Source organism: Diceros bicornis, chromosome 23 (assembly GCF_020826845.1).
Source record: "Diceros bicornis minor isolate mBicDic1 chromosome 23, mDicBic1.mat.cur, whole genome shotgun sequence".
Taxonomy (NCBI): Eukaryota; Metazoa; Chordata; class Mammalia; order Perissodactyla; family Rhinocerotidae; genus Diceros; species Diceros bicornis.
This window is the reverse complement of record NC_080762.1, coordinates 8,036,851-8,059,621: the sequence shown is the minus strand read 5'-3', so window position 1 is coordinate 8,059,621 and position 22,771 is coordinate 8,036,851. Positions and strand designations below refer to the sequence as shown.

At 40.3% G+C, this 22,771-nt stretch overlaps 1 protein-coding gene across 4 annotated transcripts in view; it reads right to left on the bottom strand.

The window, feature by feature from the left end:
* The window catches only part of ARHGAP18 (Rho GTPase activating protein 18), a 171,538-nt gene that overhangs the window by 109,274 nt on the left and 39,493 nt on the right, over window positions 1-22,771 (bottom strand). For 2 of the 4 annotated variants that reach the window (XM_058566314.1, XM_058566313.1), the window contains exon 1: window positions 19,041-19,137. The exons of 1 other annotated variant lie outside the window; for it this stretch is intronic. Coding sequence is in view for 1 of the 3 variants with exons in the window: in XM_058566310.1 (XP_058422293.1) it covers window positions 10,515-10,627 (113 nt within the window). In the remaining 2 variants the exon portion in view is untranslated. Of the gene's footprint in view, window positions 1-10,514; window positions 10,683-19,040; window positions 19,138-22,771 lie in introns of those variants that run through there. One more of the 4 variants, XM_058566310.1, reaches the window with a different exon arrangement.

Sequence of the window (22,771 nt, the reverse complement as noted above, 5' to 3'; positions counted from 1 at the left end):
AAAGGACGTGTATATATTAGTGGAGAATTTTAAAGTCAAGCTCCAGGGAAGAGATTTCTGTAAAAGAGAAGTAGACAATAAGACCAAGAAGACAGGGACAGATACAGAAAGACTGGAATGATAACTGAGTAGCTTGTTGCCAAAGACAGTCTCCCTGTGTGCAGGCCATTCAGTAAAAACATTAATTATAGAATAAGTTGATTGAGTTACATGTTTCTAGCTATCTATAAATAGCCAAAGTTCCTTTCAACTTCAGTTGCCAAGTATCTTTTCTTACTCAAACCAAATCTCAATTACTTAACAACAAATTCTTTTAAAGTTTTATATCTCAAAAGAGAGAACCATGCCATGGCTTCCTAAATATGATACTGAAAAGGTTGTTGTAGAATCCGTTTGAATTATACTGCAAGCTCCTTCAGAGTAGGAATTCTTACATTTATTTTATTCTAGGCTTACCATTTACACCCAGTAAAGACCTTCAGAGTTGTTCAGCTAAAATAAATATTAAGAATTTCTTAAAATAATTTAAAATTTAAGATATTCCATATTTACATATTCTTAACGTCTTTCTGAGTTACCCAAATCTCTTTCTAGGTAGGATTTTAATTTTACGCTGCTCATCAACAATAAATAACTCCTACTATTTTCCTCAAAATATAGATGGTATCTGACAGACATTAGCATTCAGAGATAAACCAGATCTCTATAGCCAAACCACCTAAACTTCAAAAATTCCTGTTAGTGTGAATCCCAATGTTTTTCTACACAATTTCGGTTTTACAGCAGCATAATATTAAAGCATTTCCCACTTCATTAAATTAATTACTGTATACAGTTCTAATCTGATTCAACTAAGGTCACAGGAACATATGTCCACTTCTATCTTCCTAAATTTTCCAAAATAAATGACGAATTTAGACAAGTGCAGAATCCCTAATGGAAGACAGGCACATGTTTAGGAGACGTGGAAAGACAGAGCTATTGGAGTGTGCAGAGCTCCCATAGCCCTGAGGAGCAAGGCCATGTACATCACACTGTATCCTACTACAGTAGGATAAAACTAAAGGCAGCAAAAAACCAGCACCTTCACCTCTTAATTCACAAAGGTCCTGAGAGGCAACAAAGAAACACTGAACAGTAACTTTAACTTACTTGAAGATTTTATTTGGGTTTGAAAAATTTATTTCTAAACCTGTTATTGGCGGCCGGCCCCCTGGCTTAGTGGTTAAGTGTGCGCGCTCCGCTGCTGGCGGCCCAGGTTCGGATCCGAGGCGCGCACGGACGCACCACTTCTCCGGCCACACTGAGGCCGCATCCCACATACAGCAACTAGAAGGATGTGCAGCAGTGACATACAACTATCTACTGGGGCTTTGGGGGGGAAAAAATTATTAAACCTGCTATTGGGAACTCAGAACACTTTCCCATTGCAACAACGCTACAAATAAATGGTGTTCTGAGTTTTCTGGCTGGTGGAAAAAAAAATCTATTAATCCATAAAATGGCACAATTGGAGAATTTACAGATCTATGGAATTTAAATACCATTCATGCTATTTTTTTTCCCTATGGAAAATGACTTCTGCATTTCTAATTGGCACTTATCTCTCCCCTCCCTCCAATTCACCATCTCATTCCTTCCTCTAGTTACCTCCACTTCCACCAAAAAAGTCCCCAGTCTCTTGGAGGTGGAAGCAGAACAGTCTCCTCTATGGGGGCCGGCCTGGTGGCACAAGCGGTTGGGTGAGCATGCTCCTCTGCGGCGGCCAGGGGTTCGCCAGTTCGGATCCCGGGCCCGCACTGATGCACCACTTGTCAAGCCATGCTGTGGTGGCGTCCCATATAAAGTAGAGGAAGACACGCATGGATGTTAGCCCAGGGCCAGTCCTCCTCAGCAAAAAGAGGAGGATTAGCAGATGTTAGCTCAGGGCTGACCTTCCTCACACACACACAAAAAAAGAACAGTCTCCTCTAGTGAGTCCTTTGTAAGCAGGAGCTACAGAGTCTATAGCAACTTGAAATGCAGGCAGAGGAGGGATTTGAGAAGAACTGGCTAAGAGGGCAGAGCTTCCTAGCCTTGGGCCCAGTGCACAGTAGGCATTTAAAATAAATCCATTTTATGTAAGATATAGATAAAAAGAAAAGTCAACATTACAGTTTTCAAATTTGTGTCCTAAATGGGAAAGGGGATGGGGCACAGGGCTCAGGGGAAACTGGGTGGGGGAACATGTCCCCCCAGATCTGTGCCATGGATACATACCCTCAGCTTAGCTCTGCTCCATGAAACATCACTTCTTGGTTGTAAGATCAAGAGTTGTTCATAAAGTACACATATTTTAAAGGAGAAAAAAGAGTAAAAATTATCCTTTCCTCAAATACTTTAGCTATAGTGAAAACACCAGTACTTTTCCCTTCAGGGATTCCAATAACCTAAAGTCAATTTGCTCTTTGAGAAACATGAGTAAATGACTTTTCCTTGTTCTACATAAGATGATTTTCCATCTCATTAAGAGTAACAAATGATTTACGAATTTACATCTGCCCAAACTAAAACATAAAAAGCTATTCAAAACAGTCACCTGGGCCTAACAAGGATTTAATACGTTTAAGTCCAATAAGACACTTTTTTGGTATTCTTAGAAGTTATTAAAATAAATAATAATCTGAGCTATTTTTATACCTTACTCCACAAGTATTATTTTTAAAATGAAGTTACACTGCATATATATTAAAGCAAACATTCTTTTCCCAAATTACTTACAAGTCAATCTCAAAAATGCTTTCTAGCAGTATTTCCAAATTAATTCACCAACAGGTAACCGTCTTTGCCTGCCCTGCAACACTATAGGAAATCGTTGTGCTTTCTGCCAAGCATGCTACTAAGAACCTTATACAGATTAACTCATTCAATCCCCATAATCACTCTTGAGTTAGGCATTATTATCCCCAGTTTGCAGAAGGAAAAGATTGAGGTCCTTTGACATTTAATAACTTGCCCAAGGTCACATAGCTATTAAACGACAGAATCACGACTCCAACCCAGACCATCTAGCTCCAAAGTCTGTGCGTGTAATCACTACACTCTACTCCCTCTCCCACCCATTCATTCATTCAAACTTGTATGACCTGCCTAGAGATGGTCAAGCACCTTGCTGAGGCCTAGGCATAGAGACAAAAAAAGGCAAGGTCTCCATCCTCTAGGAACTTACGTTTCAGTACACAGCAAAAAGTAAAACGCAAATTAAACCAAAAAGTTCAGTCTGACAATTCTGGTTAAGTGAAATGCCTAGGGAAAATTTAAGATATTGTATTGGGGCTGGCCCGGTGGTGCAAGCGGTTAAGTGCGCGCGCTCCGCTGCAGTGGCCTGGGGTTCGCAGGTTCGGATCCTGGGCGCGCCCCGACACACCGCTTGTCAGGTCATGCTGTGGCAGCGTCCCATCTAAAGTGGAGGAAGATGGGCATAGATGTTAGCCCAGAGCCAGTCTTCCTCAGCAAAAAGAGGAGGATTGGCAGATGTTAGCTCACGGCGGGTCTTCGTCACCAAAAAGAAAAAAAAAATGATATTGTATTGAACAGGATTTATAATAATACTTCTCGTCTGTATTTTTTTTGAAAACTCTCAAAAGCTACATATTTGATCTTTATAATTAACCTTGTGACGCTGACAGAGCACTATTATGCTCATTTCATAGATGAGGAAACAGATAAAATATGATGACCTGAACATCTTAGCAAAGGTGCCACATCCCTTCTGAGGCGATCTGCCCTACCCACAGAATCTGTTTCTTGAAAAAGACCCCAAATGGTCATGTCATAGGCTTCCTGGGGCAGTTCAAAAAGATTAACTGGGCAATCTAATCCCCTTTCAAAAACTGAAATTAGGAAACGGAAAGATGGGTCAGTTTGCTATGAGATGTAAGATGATAGAGGGCAGCAGGCCAGGGCCTTCTTAAGAGCCAAGCTCAAAATGGAAATGATGAGATTATAAAGACAGTGGACAGAATAGAGTCTCAACGAGAGAGCATACACGCCACATGACCAGTCATGAGGGACGAAGACAGGCAACGCCGCCTTTGCCTATGACCCAGATGCCTGCAATAAACTTCATTTTCCCTAAAGACACTTAAGCGTTCTCTGCAGCCAAAAAGCAACTACCAAATAGCATGTGTAAAGGAAACAATGTTTTACGCCCTCTTTCAACAAAGAAATTCAGATACTTAGTGGACTTGAGTACGGAAAAGACGCCAGATGTAGTCACTGGCCACAGAGGTCTCCATGGTTTCTGTTTACTTCTTGCAAAAAAAGGATGAACTTGGCCAACTCACAGAAACAAACACAGAAGTCAAAGGAATGCGTCTTCAGAATTATCCATCTGCTTCTGCTGCCTTAGTCCACTCCCAACACCTGTACTCCTCCACCTTCTCCTCCAAGAATGACTTCTTATTCTCTCTCCTCTTATCAAGAGAAAAAAGAAGTCATTAAATATCAATAATGACTAAAACTCTTACAACAAACCATTCCACCTCAGAGCATTTGTATGAAATGAAATGTTAGGCCAGGACAGGAATCACCTAGAGGAGACAGTTCAGGAGAAGATGGGCATTACACCTAGGCTAGTTCCCCTTCTCCCCGAAACCAAGCCTGGAGGTCACGCGGTTACCCTCCCTCCACCCCAACACCATCACCACCCAAGCAACAGCATGGCAGTCTCAAGTTTCTGCAGTTTCAAGCTCTCTCATGGTGACACCACTAGGGTGACAAGTAGAGAGCCTTCTCAGCACCCTGGGGCAGAGCCAAATCAAGAAGAGGCAGGAGAGAGAAGGCAGCCAAAGGAAGCGAGACCTCATGGATCCATGGCCACAGAGCACAAGGAACTTCCACCTCAGACAAGTGCAGCCTTGGCCTCTAGGATTCTGGGTCCTTCTTTTAATGTGTGAATGATACTCGTGTACAGCTAACGAGGAATTTAAAAATAAGAGAAAAACACAATTCATTTTGGTGGTCCAATTATTAAAAGCTATTTAAGCCTAATTGCCATGCATTCCAGCAGCAATCATGTGCATCATTAAATGCATCTATTTTTGTGAGTTCATTTTGCTGCAATACTCTTAAAAGCATGATAAATCCTAAGAACTTGAAACATAAAAAGAAAAAACATAAGCCTTTACATAAACATAAGCCCCACTTAGAAAAGAGAGACAAGGGTGGGCAGTGCAGGTGGACACTGTGAGCAGTTAGTGTGTGATGGAAAACAAGGAAAGTTCTCAGTAGGTTGGTTTGTTGTCAGTTTTTTTGGGGGGGTGGGGGGGCTCTTGAAATTTATAAATCATTATATTTGAAAGGCAGAAACCTAATATAAGATCCGTGAAGACAACTTTAGACAGGCCCACAAAAATCACAGGCCTCACAGAGGAGGGCAGTTAAAAGGCAAATATCACATAACCCTAAATAAAGACCTGCCTAGGTGGAACACTGGGTGTGTCTTTTAACAATTCAAGAGAAAATTCTGGATAAGGCTTCTCAACTACATGGTAAAAAAAAAAAAAAAAAGTTTTTAGAAAGTACTCATGTCATGAAATGGAGGATTAGATTGATCTAGAAAACAATTATCCATATGGACAGGTTAAAAATATACTTGGTCACTAAATCCTGCAAAATTAGAATGAGGAAACATGCCTTAAAAGCTAAGGTTAGGAAAAATAAAAAGAAATGTTACTTCACTTATTACATAATTGTATACAATATTGTTCTTGTTTTTATTACATAATTGTAATAAAAACCCTTTACTATCCTTTCCTTCACCAAAGAACAGACATAATTTCAGGTAATACACAAATTCAGAGGGAAAGGACTCCATGATACAGTACATAGATTTTTTTAAATGCTGTGAATTCGTGTAAAAACTCCAACCTCATCAAGAAAGACAACCATGTCCTTCCCTTAATGCTTCTCCCAAGAAGATGTTTCTGAGTTGTATGTCCAAAATTGAGCTTCAGATCTTGCCCAACCCACCCCCCTTTCACTCTAGAATTCTTCTCCAGCTAAATACATGGGGTTGCATAGGCCAAACCTTGCAACAATTTTTAACCATTCTCATTTGCTCACATACCACAAACATTAGAATATCCTACAGGCTCTACCTTCAAAATACTTCACTGCTCACCACCTCCACTACCTGAATAACTGAAACCGTGGCCCAAGCCCCCATCACCTGAACCTCCTGGGTAGCGTCCCCATTTCTACTGTCTACAATCAACACAACAGCCAGAAGTTCTCACAGAAGGACAGAGCAAAATATGGTCTGTTCCTCCCATGTTCAAAACTCTCCCCATTCACTGGCTTCCCACCTCACTTTGACAAAAATTAAATTCCTCAAGTGATCTACAAAGCTATCAGATCCACCTGTCCCACCCTGTTTTCTCCTCACCCCTGCTTACTCCCACCACGCCACACACAGGGCTCGTTGCTGCTCTGGGTACTTGCTCTAGGGCTTGCCCCAGGCTTATAGCTTCTACATTCCCTACCCCCTCTCTGCCTCAAAAACTCTTCCCCTATCTCTTGTCCCCACACATCTGCAAGGCTCACATGTTCAGGTCTTCATTTTCTACTCCGTACCTCCCTTCCTCATATGCAAGGGTTTGTCTATTTTGTTCCCCATTATAGTCCCAGCTCCTGGACAACTGCCTGACACACAGTAAGAGCTCAGTAATTATATGTGGAATGACTCAGTGACTGAATGGATATGCTGACTATGTAAGTTTATAGAATCAAGAAATGGGTAGGACTTGAAAAAGTCTAGAACTAAGCTAAGAATATGGAAATTGCAGCCCTCTTCCACTGGGCACACAAGGCAGCAGTAGTTCTTAAAGGAGGAGGAGAGAAGCATGGAGGCAGCCATGAATCCAGCTGCCAAAAGAGGACTCACCCACATTCCATCTTGCCATAAAAGTCAATGTTTGCAGTCCTCAGTGTGACCCGTCAATGCCCCAAGGCAGGCCTGCTATAAGGAGTTGTCACTAATTCAAATTGCAAATGTTGCTGTGGATCAAAAGGACACTTCCAAGGTCTTTCAAACTTCAAAAGCCTGAACTTTGACAGTATGGCTAATTTTCAGTTGTGCCAATTATAGTTAAGTGCATGGAGATGCCCATGTTTCTTAACAAAATGATATTTATGAAAATGCTTCTGAAACAAGGAAGAGTATGCTATATGCTGCAAAGCTCAATAATTTCTTTCCTTTTCTGTACCTAGCGTCAAAGAAAGCAGCAGCTAGGTATAAACCAGGCACTGTTCTATGGGCTGTACAGGGATCATCCCACTTAATCCTCCCAGAGAAGTGAACGCTAGTAAGAAGTTCAATTTATAGGTAGGGAGTTAAATAACCCCTCCAAGGCCGCACTGCTAATGAGTGGGAGAGTCAGGATGTGAACACAGGTAGGTTGGTCCCTGAGCCCAGAGTTTCAGGGTGCATGTCATTATGATGTAGTACCTCTTGGTTTTGCTTGCCCAACACCAATGGCGAACAGAGTCAACCAAACGAGACCCTCCATGATGAATGCCATACGTTTGTTCACAGAAGACATAAAAATATCTCATACATCAACTAGAGTTAAAGGTCCAATAAGAAGGAAAATATCATTTGACATTAATATTTATCAAAATATTAGCAACAACAAGGCAGGGCAAATGGAATAGTTTTTCTTAAAATGGCGGGAAAGTTAAGGGAGAACAGTAAGGATAGACAAAATGCAGTATTCTTTGAAAAACTGTTTTGCAAAAGTAAACATTAAGAAACCTGCTTGAAAATTAACAAGTAAATAAAGTCTTATAAATATAGCTACTCATAAAAAGTAGTTTCCTTTGGAAACATTTGACTGTGTACAAATCAGTCAGAACAACTAATGTTAGCATATTTCTTCAAATCCTAATGTTTTAAGGAGGAAATATGACCAAAAAAATTGAAAACAGGATTCTGTAAATATTTGAGAGGCTCTAACCAAGAGTAGGAGGAACTCCTTAATCAGGCATCCAATGAATGTGTCCTGATAAAGAGGGATAATGGAATGGAGAGAATTTCAGACTAATAGATTACTCACAAAAATATTAATTTCCTACTATCCCAGCTTCTCTGAAGACCAAACAACAATCAAAAAGGACTTGGTAAGGTGAAGCCAAAAATCAAACACTTTCCATAAATATCCTAAATCATATCCATAGCCCTTTACTTTTCAAATGGCATATACATGAGTTCATCTTATTGAACTAAATGTTGATTAAATAGTTCATCAAAGTGCATCTTATTTAGAAGAGCAAAATCTTGCAATAAGCCAAGTTAGACTTCTGTGCTCCTTCCAGCAACTGTTAAATAGGTGGGAGGGAACACAGAGTCTACTTTGCCTCTTTTTAAGAGTTTTGTTTGTTTTGGTTTGGTTTTGCCTTTTGAAGAGCTTCCTAAAATAGGCATCAGCCCTCAACCTTGCACTTCGGAGCAGCTTCCCAATGCTTGAAGCACCAGCTAACCCATCCAGAGCCAAAGCCCTGGGTCCCCCACCCCCACCACCATCTTTAGGGGGCACTCCTGACCCCATCGCACCCTGAAATCCCTTCTCCCACCCAAAATTCAGTATCTCAACCCTCCCAGGCTGGCCTCCCAAGGTGACACTAAGCTTATCTGATAAATTATTCCATGCTTAAGGGTAAAAGCTAATTAAGGACTGTCCCTCCTCCCTGCCTTTACTCCCAGCCCTCAAACCAGGGCTCCCATCTTCTCCAGTCATGATTAATAACTGGCTCTAGGACTCTAATTCAGTGGTGGGAATTTGGGGCAGCATGGACAAGCAATATGGCAGCCAGGAGAGCACTCACTGTGTGGGCAGCTGCCCACTCCGCCGCGTCAGTACCTCTACTCTGCTTTAGCAAAGAGGCTGAGAAAGATCTGTTCCCCTCTTGTTCTCTCAGCCCACTCAAGGCCGGGCCACCCACAGCAGACTGCAAAACTGCAAACACAGGAGAAAGTCTCCAGAACTAGAGCTGCAGCCCCCGGCAAAGGCCTAGCACCCCAGACCTTGCAACAACCTGACTAATTCCCAGAGCTTGAGCCCTCAAGGTGAAAAGTCCTCTTTATCTGGACTCAGTGTCCCTAAGGTTCTTTCCTCTCACAATCAACATCCAAGATTCAGCTCAGATCCTCAGGCCACCCCAGAGTCAAGTCACTGGAGAATACGCTAACTTTGCACAATTCTGGCAATTTTGACTGTCACGTGGAATCCAAGTTACGGCTGGTGTGGAGTTGGTGTCACAGGCTGCTTACCGCTACATCAGTGTTCTACCGGAAAAATGGATAAAACACTTGATCTCTCACAGAAAATACTTAAGAGGACAGAAAATAAAGTGGTAACACATCTAAAGCACAAGTAGCAATTCCCTTTCATCTTTGGAAATGAATTAATTCAATGGACTACACACACTGTGGTTGATATGTGAGGAAAAGTTCTGGTCAGCCTGAGACTCTAACAGAGTATTAGTCATTCTTTTGCTTTTTTCTCCCCTCCCCCACATTTGGAGATTTTTAAAACAAATGAAAGAAGGCATTATTTCAGCTTAAGGCATAAGTCACATAAGAACAAAGAAGGTTTTATCATCACATTAAACGTCAAGGAGGAAACCTGCATACTGATAACTAAGTGTCCCACACTATTAGGTCAGCGTTTGCTTTTTGCAAGGTTCTAGGCCAATATTTACAATTTATATCTAAGACGAGGTAAAAATGTTCAGCTAGTGACAAGGTCATTAAGGGAAGGAAGGAAAAAAAGTCCTTGGAAAAACAGAACAAAGTACACAGATAGAAAGGCACTCGTTGCCCCTCAGTGGTCTATAGAACATTTGCCCTCTGCCTATAAAGCGATTTAACATTAACCACATTTCACTCGGCAGCAGAGTACTACCACCTGACACAAGCTCCTTTTTGAAAGTCCCTCTCCGCCCCTAAAAACATCCACAAACGCAAAAGAATGTGAAACATACTGCCAGGGGCCAGTGTCTTGGGCTTTTGCCTAAGAGGTTTGCTTTCAGCGAGGAGAGGAAAAGCACACACACGCTCTAACAACAACAGATTGTACAGTGAACAGCGCCTGCTTGCTGGCACGCATTCCCAACCAGCAGTTCCAGCGGCCGAGCCTCGAGCCCATTCAAGAATTCCAGCTCATAGGAAGTGCTTCAAATATAGTCATTTGATCTTGGAGCATTTGCAAATGCACCTGCTAAGCCACACGTCCGCTAGCCACAAGCCCAGTTCCTTCCTCTCCATCTTCTCCAGCACATATGGGCTATTGCAGACTTGGACTCGAGATGCAAAGTACATAAAACCCCTGCCAGACACTTGGCTGCTGCAGGAGGTTCGGCTCGACGTGAGCACGTCGTTCCTCTCTCCCCACACCAACTTCCCTGTCACTTTTTTCCTGGAGTAGGTAAGAGGGTTTTGTTTTGTTCTCCGGCTTTCGAAAGCCGGGGCTTACCTCGAGGTGGTTTCGTCACCTCCCTTGCCATGGCTCCCCCCCACGGCCTGGTCCTTGCCGCTGGGGTGGTAGGCAGTGAGCACAACTCCCTGCGAACTGGAGAGCCAGCTCATGGTGAGAGAAGGGGCATAATTTCTGCGATCCTGACACAGAGAAGGGAATGAAGTTCCCGGCTCGCCTGGCCACTCGGCTGATTAGCATCGGCCAGCGCTCCTCCTCCCGGGGCGGGGTTCCCGCGGGGGGCGGGGCCTCTGCCGTGACGGGCTGCCCGGCTGTCCAATGAGAAGGCCGGTGACGCAGAGTATTGTTTCAACCCCGGGCAGTTGCAGTCCCAAGGCTTCAGTTAAGGGGTGGGGGTCAGGGGCACTTGTTGCCCCCACCCCCTGAGTTATTCTGGTGTGATTAAACTGCCAGGCCGTAGACTCCTCTCATCGGTGTAAGCACAAGCCACTGGGTCAGGAAACAACGATTTCCTGCGGAGCCTTTTTTTCCCTTCCCAATTCCTGTTTCCATCTGATAATTTCTGCTGCTTCATGGAACATGAGTAAGGGCATTTCTTAACCCTTTCACGTGCAGCGTTAAAATTAACCATAGCAAAAACCAATGGACCTGCGGCAAAACTGCAATACAGGTCACAAGAAAGGCTGTACCTCTTGGTGCCCGGCAAAAAGTCCTCATAAAAATGACGGTGTACCCTGGAATGTCGTCTTCTTGCCCATAAAAGCCAATGGCAAGTCGACCTCTAGCTTTTACCCAAACATCCTTCATTACCAAAAAAAAGGCACATCTACCAATACTCTGTTATTGGTGATGTATATGTTATTGCTGAGGAAAAAAAAAAAAGTACTTACCGTTTGTTGAGTACCTACCGTACGCCAGGCTCCCTCTCGGTGACAGGGGTTTCACACATATTATCTCATTCAATTCAGTTCTCCCACTGTCTCACACACACACAGACATCCCCTACAGCATGGGTATCAACATCATCTGCATTCTGCAGAGTACAAGGAAAGTGACGCTGAGGGGCAGGTTTAGTGTCTTGCCTAAGGTAACACAATTGTTCTGTACCAGAAGTGGAATTTGAACAGAATTCTAGGCGAAATTCCATTCCCTGTAACCAGCATGCTATTCTTTGTCGTGGACGCTAGGAAACAAGCTCAAAAGTTATGAAAAATACAAGAGATGCTTCTGTCCTTTCTCCTCTGAAAAATTCTACTCTCTTCTACATACCTCGTAGTCTGAACTGAAGTGGGTTTTTGTTGATCTTCATCATCTATTAGTGGGTCTATCTAAAATTCTTCGTAAACAAGTTTTCAAGCTCATCATTCCATAAACATGCTGTTTACACTTTTTTCATTATTTAAAATGATCATGAGAAATAAGTACTTTATTCATATTTACTCTTAAAGTATCCCAAATTTACTTTTTTAATCCGCTTTAGTATCTACAGTGAACTCTCATTTACAAAAGTCTTCCTAAAAAAAGAGCTTATTATAGCTTCTTCCTTTCTCCTCCACAATTAGTTGTTCAACCACTCCATTTCCACCTCCGCAGTGTTCTACCTACTGTCTCCTTTTTATCCCCACTGCCCGAGTCCCTTCCACACCCTATAATTAGGTCCTACTTCTAATCTTACAACGTCCCTGTTAGTTCATTTCCTTGCCTTCTCCCCTAAGTTGTTTTGCACATTATCATTACACCCAAGCACAGCACTAAAGAAGACTCATCTTGCTTAAAAACTTTTACTGGCTCTCCATCGCCAGCAAAATTGGTTCCAAACTTTTGCGTAGACCACTGAACGTTCTTGCTACCTTACCCACACACGTCTTTCCATCTCCTCTGCCAGACACTGTTCCCTCCAGTCCCACTGTCATTCCTTTCTGTTCCTTCCATATCTAACTTAATCCTTCCACATAGTGGGCCTTCACAGAATGTTGACTGAATAAGAAGTGAATACATTTAATGTGTCCTTATAACTAAATTTTTTAATTAAAATTGGTAATATTAGACAGGTGAAGATGTTAATATTCCAGTGATGTGCTTACCAGCATGAAGCTATGATGACATGTTTACCAGTTCAGGCAAATGAAAAATACAAGAGAGGCAAAAGGTAAGCAGATTGGAGTATAGGAGTTCTTTTTAATGTCCTTATGTGGACAAATGATTAATGCTCCCCACGTTCACCTTTTTTTTTTTAATGTAGCTGCTCTGAATTACAACAATACAGAATCACTACCTTATACAATTATTGGCAGACACTGTCTCTTTTGGAAACTCTTTTCTTCTGTGGTCCTCTTCATCCCACTCTTTCCTTTCCCTTACTCAGTGGACTTCCTTTTTATCTTTTTCCTTTCTCTTCTATTTTTCCTACTTCCTTTGCTGTACCTTTAGTCTGTGTCACACATACACATACCCACTGACAGCCAGGAGCACTGCCAACTCTCAGGAGACAACTCATGGTAAAGGGAGATTTTTGTCCAGTTTTAACCAAAATGATGATTAAGTTATATCTTTGCCTAATTATGCTGCCTCCACTTGTTTAATAATAAACACAATATGCAGACCGAAATGTAACTATTTTACAAGTTCAAAATAATATTTGGGTTCACAATAACCATGCTTTTTAATTTTTGTGAGGCAGGAAATAAAATGTGGTACAAATTGATTTACATAGCTTGCTACATAACATTTGAATCCTACTAATTTAACTTTCAGGTGCATGGAAATCTGGGCTCCTCTCCTCTCTGCCCACCAAGCCCTGTTATTGGTCTGAGGATATGGCCTGTCACAGGCAGACAGCTGGGAGGATTGTGCCCTGGCGTACCTAGCCTCAAACACAAGCTCAAGTAGATAAAAAATGATTTTCAGAATTTTCTTATGACTACCACAGAAGCAAACCTCACTACCAATATGCATCTTTGAAAGGCTTTCCTTGTTTTATACCTGAAAACCTATCAAGATTTAGCTAGAGTCCATCTCTTATACCACATCGCCCTTCCTCATAGAGACACATTTTATGAAAAAAAAGTACTATTTTACTCCCTTCCGCAACCACTTTAAACAAACACTGAGAACCTCACGTCCTGGAAGATGTTAATATTCCAGGCTACTGATTGCATGCCAAACACTTTCCTGTTATGAAACATCTTACAAAGTAATTAACAACATCAAGACAGTTGAAACATTCATTTCATTCATTCCCTTTCAATGGGGTGCACTAGATGACAGAGAGGAAAAAGGAAGCTCAAATTTATGTACCCAAATAGGTTGTTAAAAATAGTTGGAGATAGGACTGCAGCCTCAGACAATTTGACAACCATGTCCAAAAATAATGAAAAAACAAAAATTGTTCAGTGCTAGTAGTATCAAAGAGTTGATTAACTGGTTTTCAGATTTTGATTTAAGAGCCTGTTTAGTAGTATGGACTTATATTTTCAGGATACCAAAATTGCAGTGGAATCAACACATTTATCAAAATTTTTCTCAATTGGTTTCTGTAGCTTTAAATGGAATTAACTAAGGAGAATGCGTACACTCAAACAAACTCTGCAAGATAATTGAAAGCCTGTATAGGGACACAAGGCCGTGTGAAAACTGACCTTTCAATAGACAAAGTTAAACTCAGTTTACAATAATATAACAAGAACTTGAATAAATTAATCATCAACTGTGAAGTTAAAATTTTACATGGGTGATAAAACCTAGATTTAGATGGCAGCATTGACTATGTGGAGGGAGGTTTCTAATATCCCCTAGCTGATGTTTTATCAAGCCTTTATATGAATAATTCTTGTGAGCAAATTCTGTACTGGGGAACTGTGACGGAAAATTATTCCGTATACAGAATCTAAACCTACTTCCTCAGAAACTGCATTCATTGTTACTAATTCTGCCTTTGGAGCTGAAAAAAAAAAGCCTTTTCTCTCTCTCTGGACAGCTCTAAAAATTTCTGCATTATTCTCAAAGTTATTTTCTTAACTGTTCCTCCAGGGAGAAACACTAGCCATGCCTGGGATAATTTGTAACTGCTATTGCCAGAGGCTAATTTAGGCTTCTGGCAAACATCTAGTCTTTCTCACAGTTAAATAGTTTACTAGCAATAAATACTAATACCTAATGTTGGAGTGCTTACTCTTTGCTAGACATGTACACACAGTCTCCTATTTAATTGTCACAACCCTGAGAGATAAATATTAGAATTGTGCCCCCTTTAGAGATGAGGGATATGAGGTTGCCCAGCTAGTGGGTGGCAGAACCAAGACATGTAAACCTGGGTTTATATGACTGTTGAGTCTGAGCTCTTAAACACTGTATTGTCCTAGAACCGACTCTATTTTGTTTATGAAAAAGTCCACATAAATAATTAATGCGGTAAAATAATCTACAGCCAATCTAAAGTGTTTAACCAAAGGGAACATTGATGTAAGTGCAATGTTATGGAGATTAACATTCAGACAGGCACAAACACATTAGTTTCTCTTCTGGTACTTTGAAGCTTCTTTTTCGTGTCAAATTACTTGGGGAGCATGGCATAGTATGCATATTACTGTACAAGGTCATCATCATTATGCCATCATATCTAAAATTTTTTCTGCTGATAGAAATGAAAGAAAAGTACTCTGACCATTAAAATTATAAACATACTTTTTTTTTAATTTTTTTCTTTTTTTGTAAGGAAGATCAGCCCTGAGCTAACATCCGATGCCAATCCTCCTCTTGTTGCTGAGGAAGACTGGCCCTGGGCTGACTTCCATGCCCATCTTCCTCTACTTTATATGGGATGCCGCCACAGCATGGCTTGCCAAGCGGTGCATCGGTGCATGCCCAGGATCCGACCCTGCGCACCCTGGGCCGCCGCAGCAGAGCACACGCACTTAACCGCTACGCCACTGCACTGGCCCCTAAACATACTTTTTAAATTTTTAAAAAATTTTTAAAAATATCAGGCAAAGACAGATCTAGGTTTATGAGCTCTGAAGCTTATAGAATTTGTTAGATAGTGGACCTTGGAAGGGGCTTTGCAAGAGCAGGACTCTGAAGGTTTAAGGTCATTTAGCTTCATGGTAAATCCATCTCTTACATCAAAACTAGCCTAAGTTGGAAATTATCCAAGAAAATAAAGTCAATGACCCTCAACTTTTCGTTGGTTTTCTCTTCATTGCTGCATATAATGGGACCCATGTTGCAAACACTTGCATTTAGAAGCACCAAGTAAGACAAGTAAAGCGTAGTCTAGAGGTAGGTACATTCTGGAAAGGTAGTATTTTGCTTTTGAGTAAAGACTCAATTTGAAATGTCTAGAGTTATATTAATACTTAGATTTGCCCCAAACAAAAACCTTGTCCTGAAGTAGGTTCCAAAGAATGTTTATCTCCTTGTCAAGTAAAAGAAGCCCCTGTGATTGGGGAAGCCTTGGTGAAGCTGAATGTCTAAGGAAAAGGCTGAGTTGATTTGTGGTTTGGAGAAAAACAAGCAAATGGAAGCTATAGTTCTATGGAAAAAAAATTGGTGGTTATCCACTCCAAAATGAAGGGGGTTCTTCTAATGTTTTAGAGTAGTTCCTGGAGTAGTTATACTATGTTTATTGACCAAAATATTTGATAAAACTGCACAGACAGATGCCATCAAAGAATTTCCATTTTGTGAGCCCTTTGGGAAATGTCTAAGGCTAGAAATGTCTTCAAAAATGGTAAACCATAATTTTACTGGAAAAAAAAACCCTGATACTCCATTTACAGATGGAGTACCTAGAATGTTCAGCAACACCCTGCAGTTTGTGCTGTCAGGTGAAGAAATTAGATTCATATGTAACCATGGATCAACGCTCTCTGCAGGTGTACACACTGGCCACAAAAACTATTCTAGAACCATGCAAGTTGTCAACATCCCCAGAGCTGGGCTCTTAATCACTAACTTTTCAAAAAGTGGTATCAAGAAATAATAGAAAAATATTAGTATCCTTTTGATTACACAGAGCTTCACTAGTTTTCCAGAGGATGCCTAGATATGTTTGTATTTCCTGGAGAAGTTTTAGTTTTTAAGAAAAAAGGAAAACCCTAAAGATAATTTCAAAGGGAAATATAATCAGGGAGTTGGCTCATTTAATAGCAATTATTTCTGGTCAGTTGGAGGGGTAAATCTTTTTATTTTCAAAGATGCAGAACAAGCAAAGTTGTTTTGGACAAGCAGCCACCATGCTGGCAGAGGTTGGAAACTGAAATACTAGACAAATTTTTGCATGCCATAATTGAATACTGGTGTAGAGAGAAACAACTTCTCAATTTCTCTGCAAGCAAAAATTTCAGGAGAACTCTTTCTCAAGTTTGCTTCTACTCAGATGAATGGGAGAGTAACAATTCTTGACTTCCTTACATGACTTCAATTCAGGGTCTTAGAATATTCTTGATAGGCCTGTCCTGATGTGGGGCAGAGCAAGTTGTACGAATTCTAATTTTCTCTGTTGCTACTATATACTTCTGGGAACCAGAGTTTTCAGAAATTGTTATCAAAATGAAATTAAAGTGAATTACGGGCCGGCCCCATGGCTTAGCGGTTAAGTGCACGCGCTCCGCTGCTGGCGGCCCAGGTTCGGATCCCGGGGGTGCACCGCCCCACCGCTTCTCTGGCCATGCTCAGGCCACGTCCCACATACAGCAACTAGAAGGATGTGCAGCTATGACATACAACTATCTACTGGGGCTTTGGGGGAAAAAATAAATAAATAAATAAATTATAAAAAAAAAAATAATAAAGTGAATTACATGTAAAAGAAAATATGTGCATAAGTAACAGCCTTTTTATTATAATTTATTTTGGGGAGAATTTACTTTGTTTCCTATTTGACTGTTTGGGATATTGTTTTTTGATTTTTGGAAATAACCATTAATTTTTTTCAAATAAATGAGTCATTGTTCCTAGTTAAAATATATATATATATATATACACACACACCATATTCCCTCAATTCTAAGAAACAGATTTTAACATTTTTAAAATTAGTGTATACCTTGAAATCAATCAGACCGTTTTACATGGTGGAAAGACTTTTATTTCCCTAAAAACTATTAACTTGATTTGTTTTATAATTAATGGCAATCTAGAATCATCAAAATAAAGCATTCTGTCTCTGCAAAATTTTGGTATAATATACTTACTTTATTGGGTATAATGAATTTGCTTCATTGGTTATAATTGACTTATTTCATTGGGAATTTATTTCTCAATGAAAGAATAAATTTCGAATGAAATAAATAAATTATACCTAAAATTTTTAATATAATTGTTTATACTGATTTTTTTGAGCCAGAATCAACAGATTCTCAACATGCCTTCAGAAAAGAAGAAGAACCATTGCTCTAGACATTTCTATAAAGGATTTTCACCCAAATGCCCCATACCTCACTCTAATTGAGAAAGATCTCCTTACATAATATCCTAGCTCCAAATTGTTTGTGTTCCTGAAATATACTCTGAAAATATCTAAGAGTTAATTGCCTTCAATTCTATTTAATAATTTGGCTAGCTGGATTGTTACAGAGGCTCAAAGAACATAGCTATAATCATGAGGACTTCGGCTTTCTAAAATTTTAAAACAGACCCAAAATTATAGGGTTGAGGTTGTCAAAGTTTATCTATATCTACTCCAAACTGCTTCTTTTATAGAAGCAGCTGGTAAGGAAAAAAAGTGAGGCAATCACTGGTCAGGCAGATGGGTACCCAGCCAGGACTCTAAGATTTGAGGAAAATGCCCTATCCTGGCACCATATAAACTGCTCAAGTTCAGAGACTGCTCAAGACTCAGTCCCTGCGTCAGTCAAAATATCTACCATAAGAACTGCTGTCCAGCTCTTGTGAATCACTCCTAAATAATATCTTCAAAATTTCTATCCCACTCCCCCCCTCAACTAAAACCCATATGGTTCTCTCCAATTCAAATAGTGAAAAAATTTGAATTCCACTACATAGAGTAGAAAATATATTATTATCCATCAACTTGTCTTCCCGCTAACTATATTTCATTTTTGTATTTTTCTTTAAAAGTATGTAAGATATACCTTTTTCATTTCCCAATAATGAAATTATAGGTTTAATATGAGATATGTCACATTCCTGAAGGTAAGGATTAATAAATAACAATAAACATCATAAAACTCCTTCCAGGCATCATCCTTCCAAGCATATCACAATACATTTTACATACACAAATACCACAAACACTGTCAACTAGACACAGTCATAAAGAACAGCTTTTATCACAAATTGGTACGAGAGAGAAGAAAGCAGGAAGAGAAGCGCCTTGGTGTGACAAAGGTAGATGATTCTCGCTGTTTCCATGCACATGTTGTATCACATTGCGGCTTCCTCTTAAACCGAAGTCGTTTTTTAAAATTTTTCCAGCTGAATATAACCTTCTAAGTCTTTCAGTTTTAATCACACACTGTGATGTTCTGGGAAATTTATATTACTCTAAATTATCAAGAATTCAAATCAAGGCAACAGAGCTGTTACCAAACCAAGTGCGCTCACCTCCTGGTGAGTTAAATAAGCCTCTTCACCAGTGGAAGTTGTCTCACAAAGTAAAGCGTATTTGCAGCAAATAGGAGGCCACGAGGAATCATTTCCAAAGTCATGGCATCCCTGAACAAAGGGAAGCAGGGACCTTTATTTAGGATGAGTAATGAATATTCAAAAGGGAGAGGCTCAGTTGGAAAACATGCTTCCACATACACTGCAGGTTATGGTAATGAGGCCTAAGCTCCTCCTGGAGAGATCTTAGCATTAAAAATAAGGCAAAAGTCATGGGCTTAGTTCTTGTGGTGAGGCTTGGTCAGTTTTAGGGTAGTTTGTGTTTGCATCTCCTTAACATAACAAAAGGGAAAAAAACAACTTGGGAAAAGAGTTAAATGCTTCCAAACCCACCTTGAGTTTCTTGGGGCACCTGATCGGTGACAGAGCCACATTTTTGGTTATTAAAATGAGACATATATCAGAATTCTCCTCACTGCCCCCCTCAAAAGTAATACTGGTCTTACTCGGCAAAGATCATCAAAATAAAGTGGTGGTGAACATATGAACACCTCACTTAGAGAGAGCAAAGTGAAATGGGCAGAGCCCATGAGGGTTGGATTTCTTTCAAGAGAGTCTGCCTTTACAGGATTCTGTGCAGGCTATTATGAGCATTCACATATTAGAGGAATATAAAAAGAAACTTGATAGAGTCACCATCAAACATGCAAAAAGACTTTTTCAAACATTTCAGTCCAGTGCAAACATTCTACAACCTCCATATGAACTAGAGGCACAAAAGGAGCCCATTGGAGACTCCTTGAATGTCCCAAGAGCAGGTACTAGGCACCATCTATGGCCTGCTGGGCTACTATGAAAGACTAGCGGGCCTGCCTCTAAAAAAACAATAATTCTCCAAAATCCCATGGTTTCACCACTGAAGTCACATGTGGGGTTATACTGCATAGCCACTGGCTCACTTCAAACAGATAACCTGAGGAAGGTATAGATGGGGCAGATACAACCGAGCCCCCAGGAGTTTATTGTCAGTAAACGAATGAATGAATACCCAAATACTAAGGGAACGACTAAAAACAAGTACATAATTCCAAGATCTATTAAGGTTTCAAGAAGAGGACACAAAGTGATGTGCGTGTGTGATTTTTTCCCCACGCTTTCAGTTTTAAACATTTATTATTTCACAATTAGAGAAAATGCTTGTAAACATATATCAAGTAACAACAACCCACTAGGTCTTGAATTAAGGCAGGTAGAGCAGGGCTTTCCACAAGGAGAGAGAACAAAAGAAGCTAAGGCACAGACTCTGGCCAACTGCTTCCACAAAGTCAAGGCCTGTTCACAAAGTGCTGGGAAGAACGCAAGATGGGGAAGGGGAGGCCAGACAGGGAGATCCAACATAAAAATACATAAATTTGTACCAAGTGTTTAGGGACTACCAGTGCCTTGCAAGTATTAAGTCTATATTCCATAAGCAGTGGGGAATAATCAAAGGTTACTGAGCAAGATAGTAACATAATCAGCTCTGTGGAAGAAAGAACACTACGGTGGCTATAAATAGCATGGATGGGAGGAAAAAGATGGAGAAGAGAGATCGTTAGGAGGTCATTACAGTATTGCTTATCAGTTAGGAGCATGCTGTAATACTCCAGCAGCGCGGACTTGCCTGTTCTTCATCTCTTCTCCCCCATGCTACACACAGCAGTGCCCTGCAAAGAGACATCGTAGCAAGAGATGCTTAGGACCTGGATATGTTGAAGTGGGAAGGGAAGAGGGAAGAGGCCAAAATTACCCCATTACTTCTAACCTGGATGAATGGAGATGTCTAACACACGGTTAGAAACAAAAGTTGTTTTGAGGACAGGCTTTCAAACATGGGAAGGTCTCAAGCAACTACTTATGAAGTACCTGGTGACAGCCGGTAGGCAAGGAAAAGTGAAGAAAACTTTCTTTTCATACTTTAAATTTGAGAGCTCTCACCAGCCAACCCCAAGAGAGCTAGTTGCCCAAAGGGTTTTTGCTTGTGCCCACCTCATTGATGAGTACAGCATTCACCCATTTTTTAGGCATGCTTAATTTGCACACTGGGAATCCACTGAGATCCATTAAACTTCAAAACTGTTTCAGACAACAAAAGTTGTTAATCAAGGATAAAGGATTTAACAAGAAGGGAAGAAGAAAGATGAGAAGGGTGAATTTATTGAGCACCTATCAAGTTTTAGCCACTTGCTATGCCCTTTAAAATATTCACTCTCTTAATCCCCCATCTTCTATACCGGGATGCTAAAGCTGTAAGAAGCATCAGCGCATTGCTCAGGACCACACAGCCAGCCCTTGGCAGAGTCTGGAAGCTGGCTTGGCTCACTCAGAAACCTAACTGCAGTTTGAAACAGCAGGCACTCATATCCTCTTCATTTAAGTTTGATGATATTTTATTACTGAAATAAGTCTATTTCCTTAGTATTTGATCATTTGTAATCTAATTAAAAATATGATTACCAAGTAGGAACCAGAAATGCTAAAGCTAAAAAAAAAAAAACAAAACAAATCTTGTAATTAAAATTTTTCAGGCTAAACTGAGAAAACACAAAAGAATTTCCACAGCACCTACAGTGATTCAACCCTGGAGGTTTAGGGCCTGGAGGTCTAATAGCCACTGTCTATTGGTCCATCATAGTGTAGTACCGATCACTCGCTTTGGGTTTTGCAGTAAGCCCCAAGGTTCCAGCACCCAGCTTTAATTTCAACCAGTCTCATAGTCTTGTTCTGTCCTAACAAAAGAATAGTATGAATTGATTTAGGGATCACAATATTTTTGAACATTTGGTTTATACCATCTTGAACCAATCTTCTGTGAACAATGAGACGAGGAAAACATCTGCTCCCAAAAATGCAAGGCCAGGTGATATAACATCCTTTTCCCTCTTCCTTTTCCTCTTCTTTAAATAGAGATCATCCTTGTTTACAGGATGAGGGCAAGAGGTAAAATCCTTTCCAAAAAGGATGTAGTGTGTGATATTGTTATTAAGGTGTTGTGTAAATTGTTACACAGGCTGCCTAAGGAAATTGATCAACAAAAAAGTAGCTAAGCTCTCACCTATGTCAATAGTTACCTGTGAGCAGCCCAATGGATCACAGAGGAATTATGGAAAATCAAAGGCTCCAGAGAGGTCTCTCTCTTGACTCACTTGTGCTGCTAAGCCTCTGTTTCTGAACCTGTAAAATGAAAATTATATGTTCCTACCTGAAACGGCTGTTCTAAGGTAGAAATAAGCTAGTGGAGAAGGTAAAGAGAAAAAAGAAACAGACATTCACTGAATTTGTTCACTGACTGTTTGTATAGTGCAGAACCCTAATATGAATGCTTTATTCCCATCATACAGGTGAGAATATTGCAACTGAAAGATTGATGTCAGGGCAAGCTCGTTGCTCAGATTAAAAAAAAAAAAATGGCAGAGCTAGGATTCACAATAAAATTCCTTTGATCCAAAATCCTTGCTTTTCCCCTTATTCTATCCTGTGCATAACAGGATAGAATATACATTACTAAGGTAAGTTTAGTCTTATTATGGTTTACCAAATCTAAGAAACCTATCCCTTATTTGATTTATCATTCATTATTTTGAAACCACCGGTAAAGAAAAAATACTGCCAATAATATTATGAACACCACCAATTGTAAGTCATATCCCAATTTCAGAGATGTTCAAATGCAAATGAAACAAATATACATC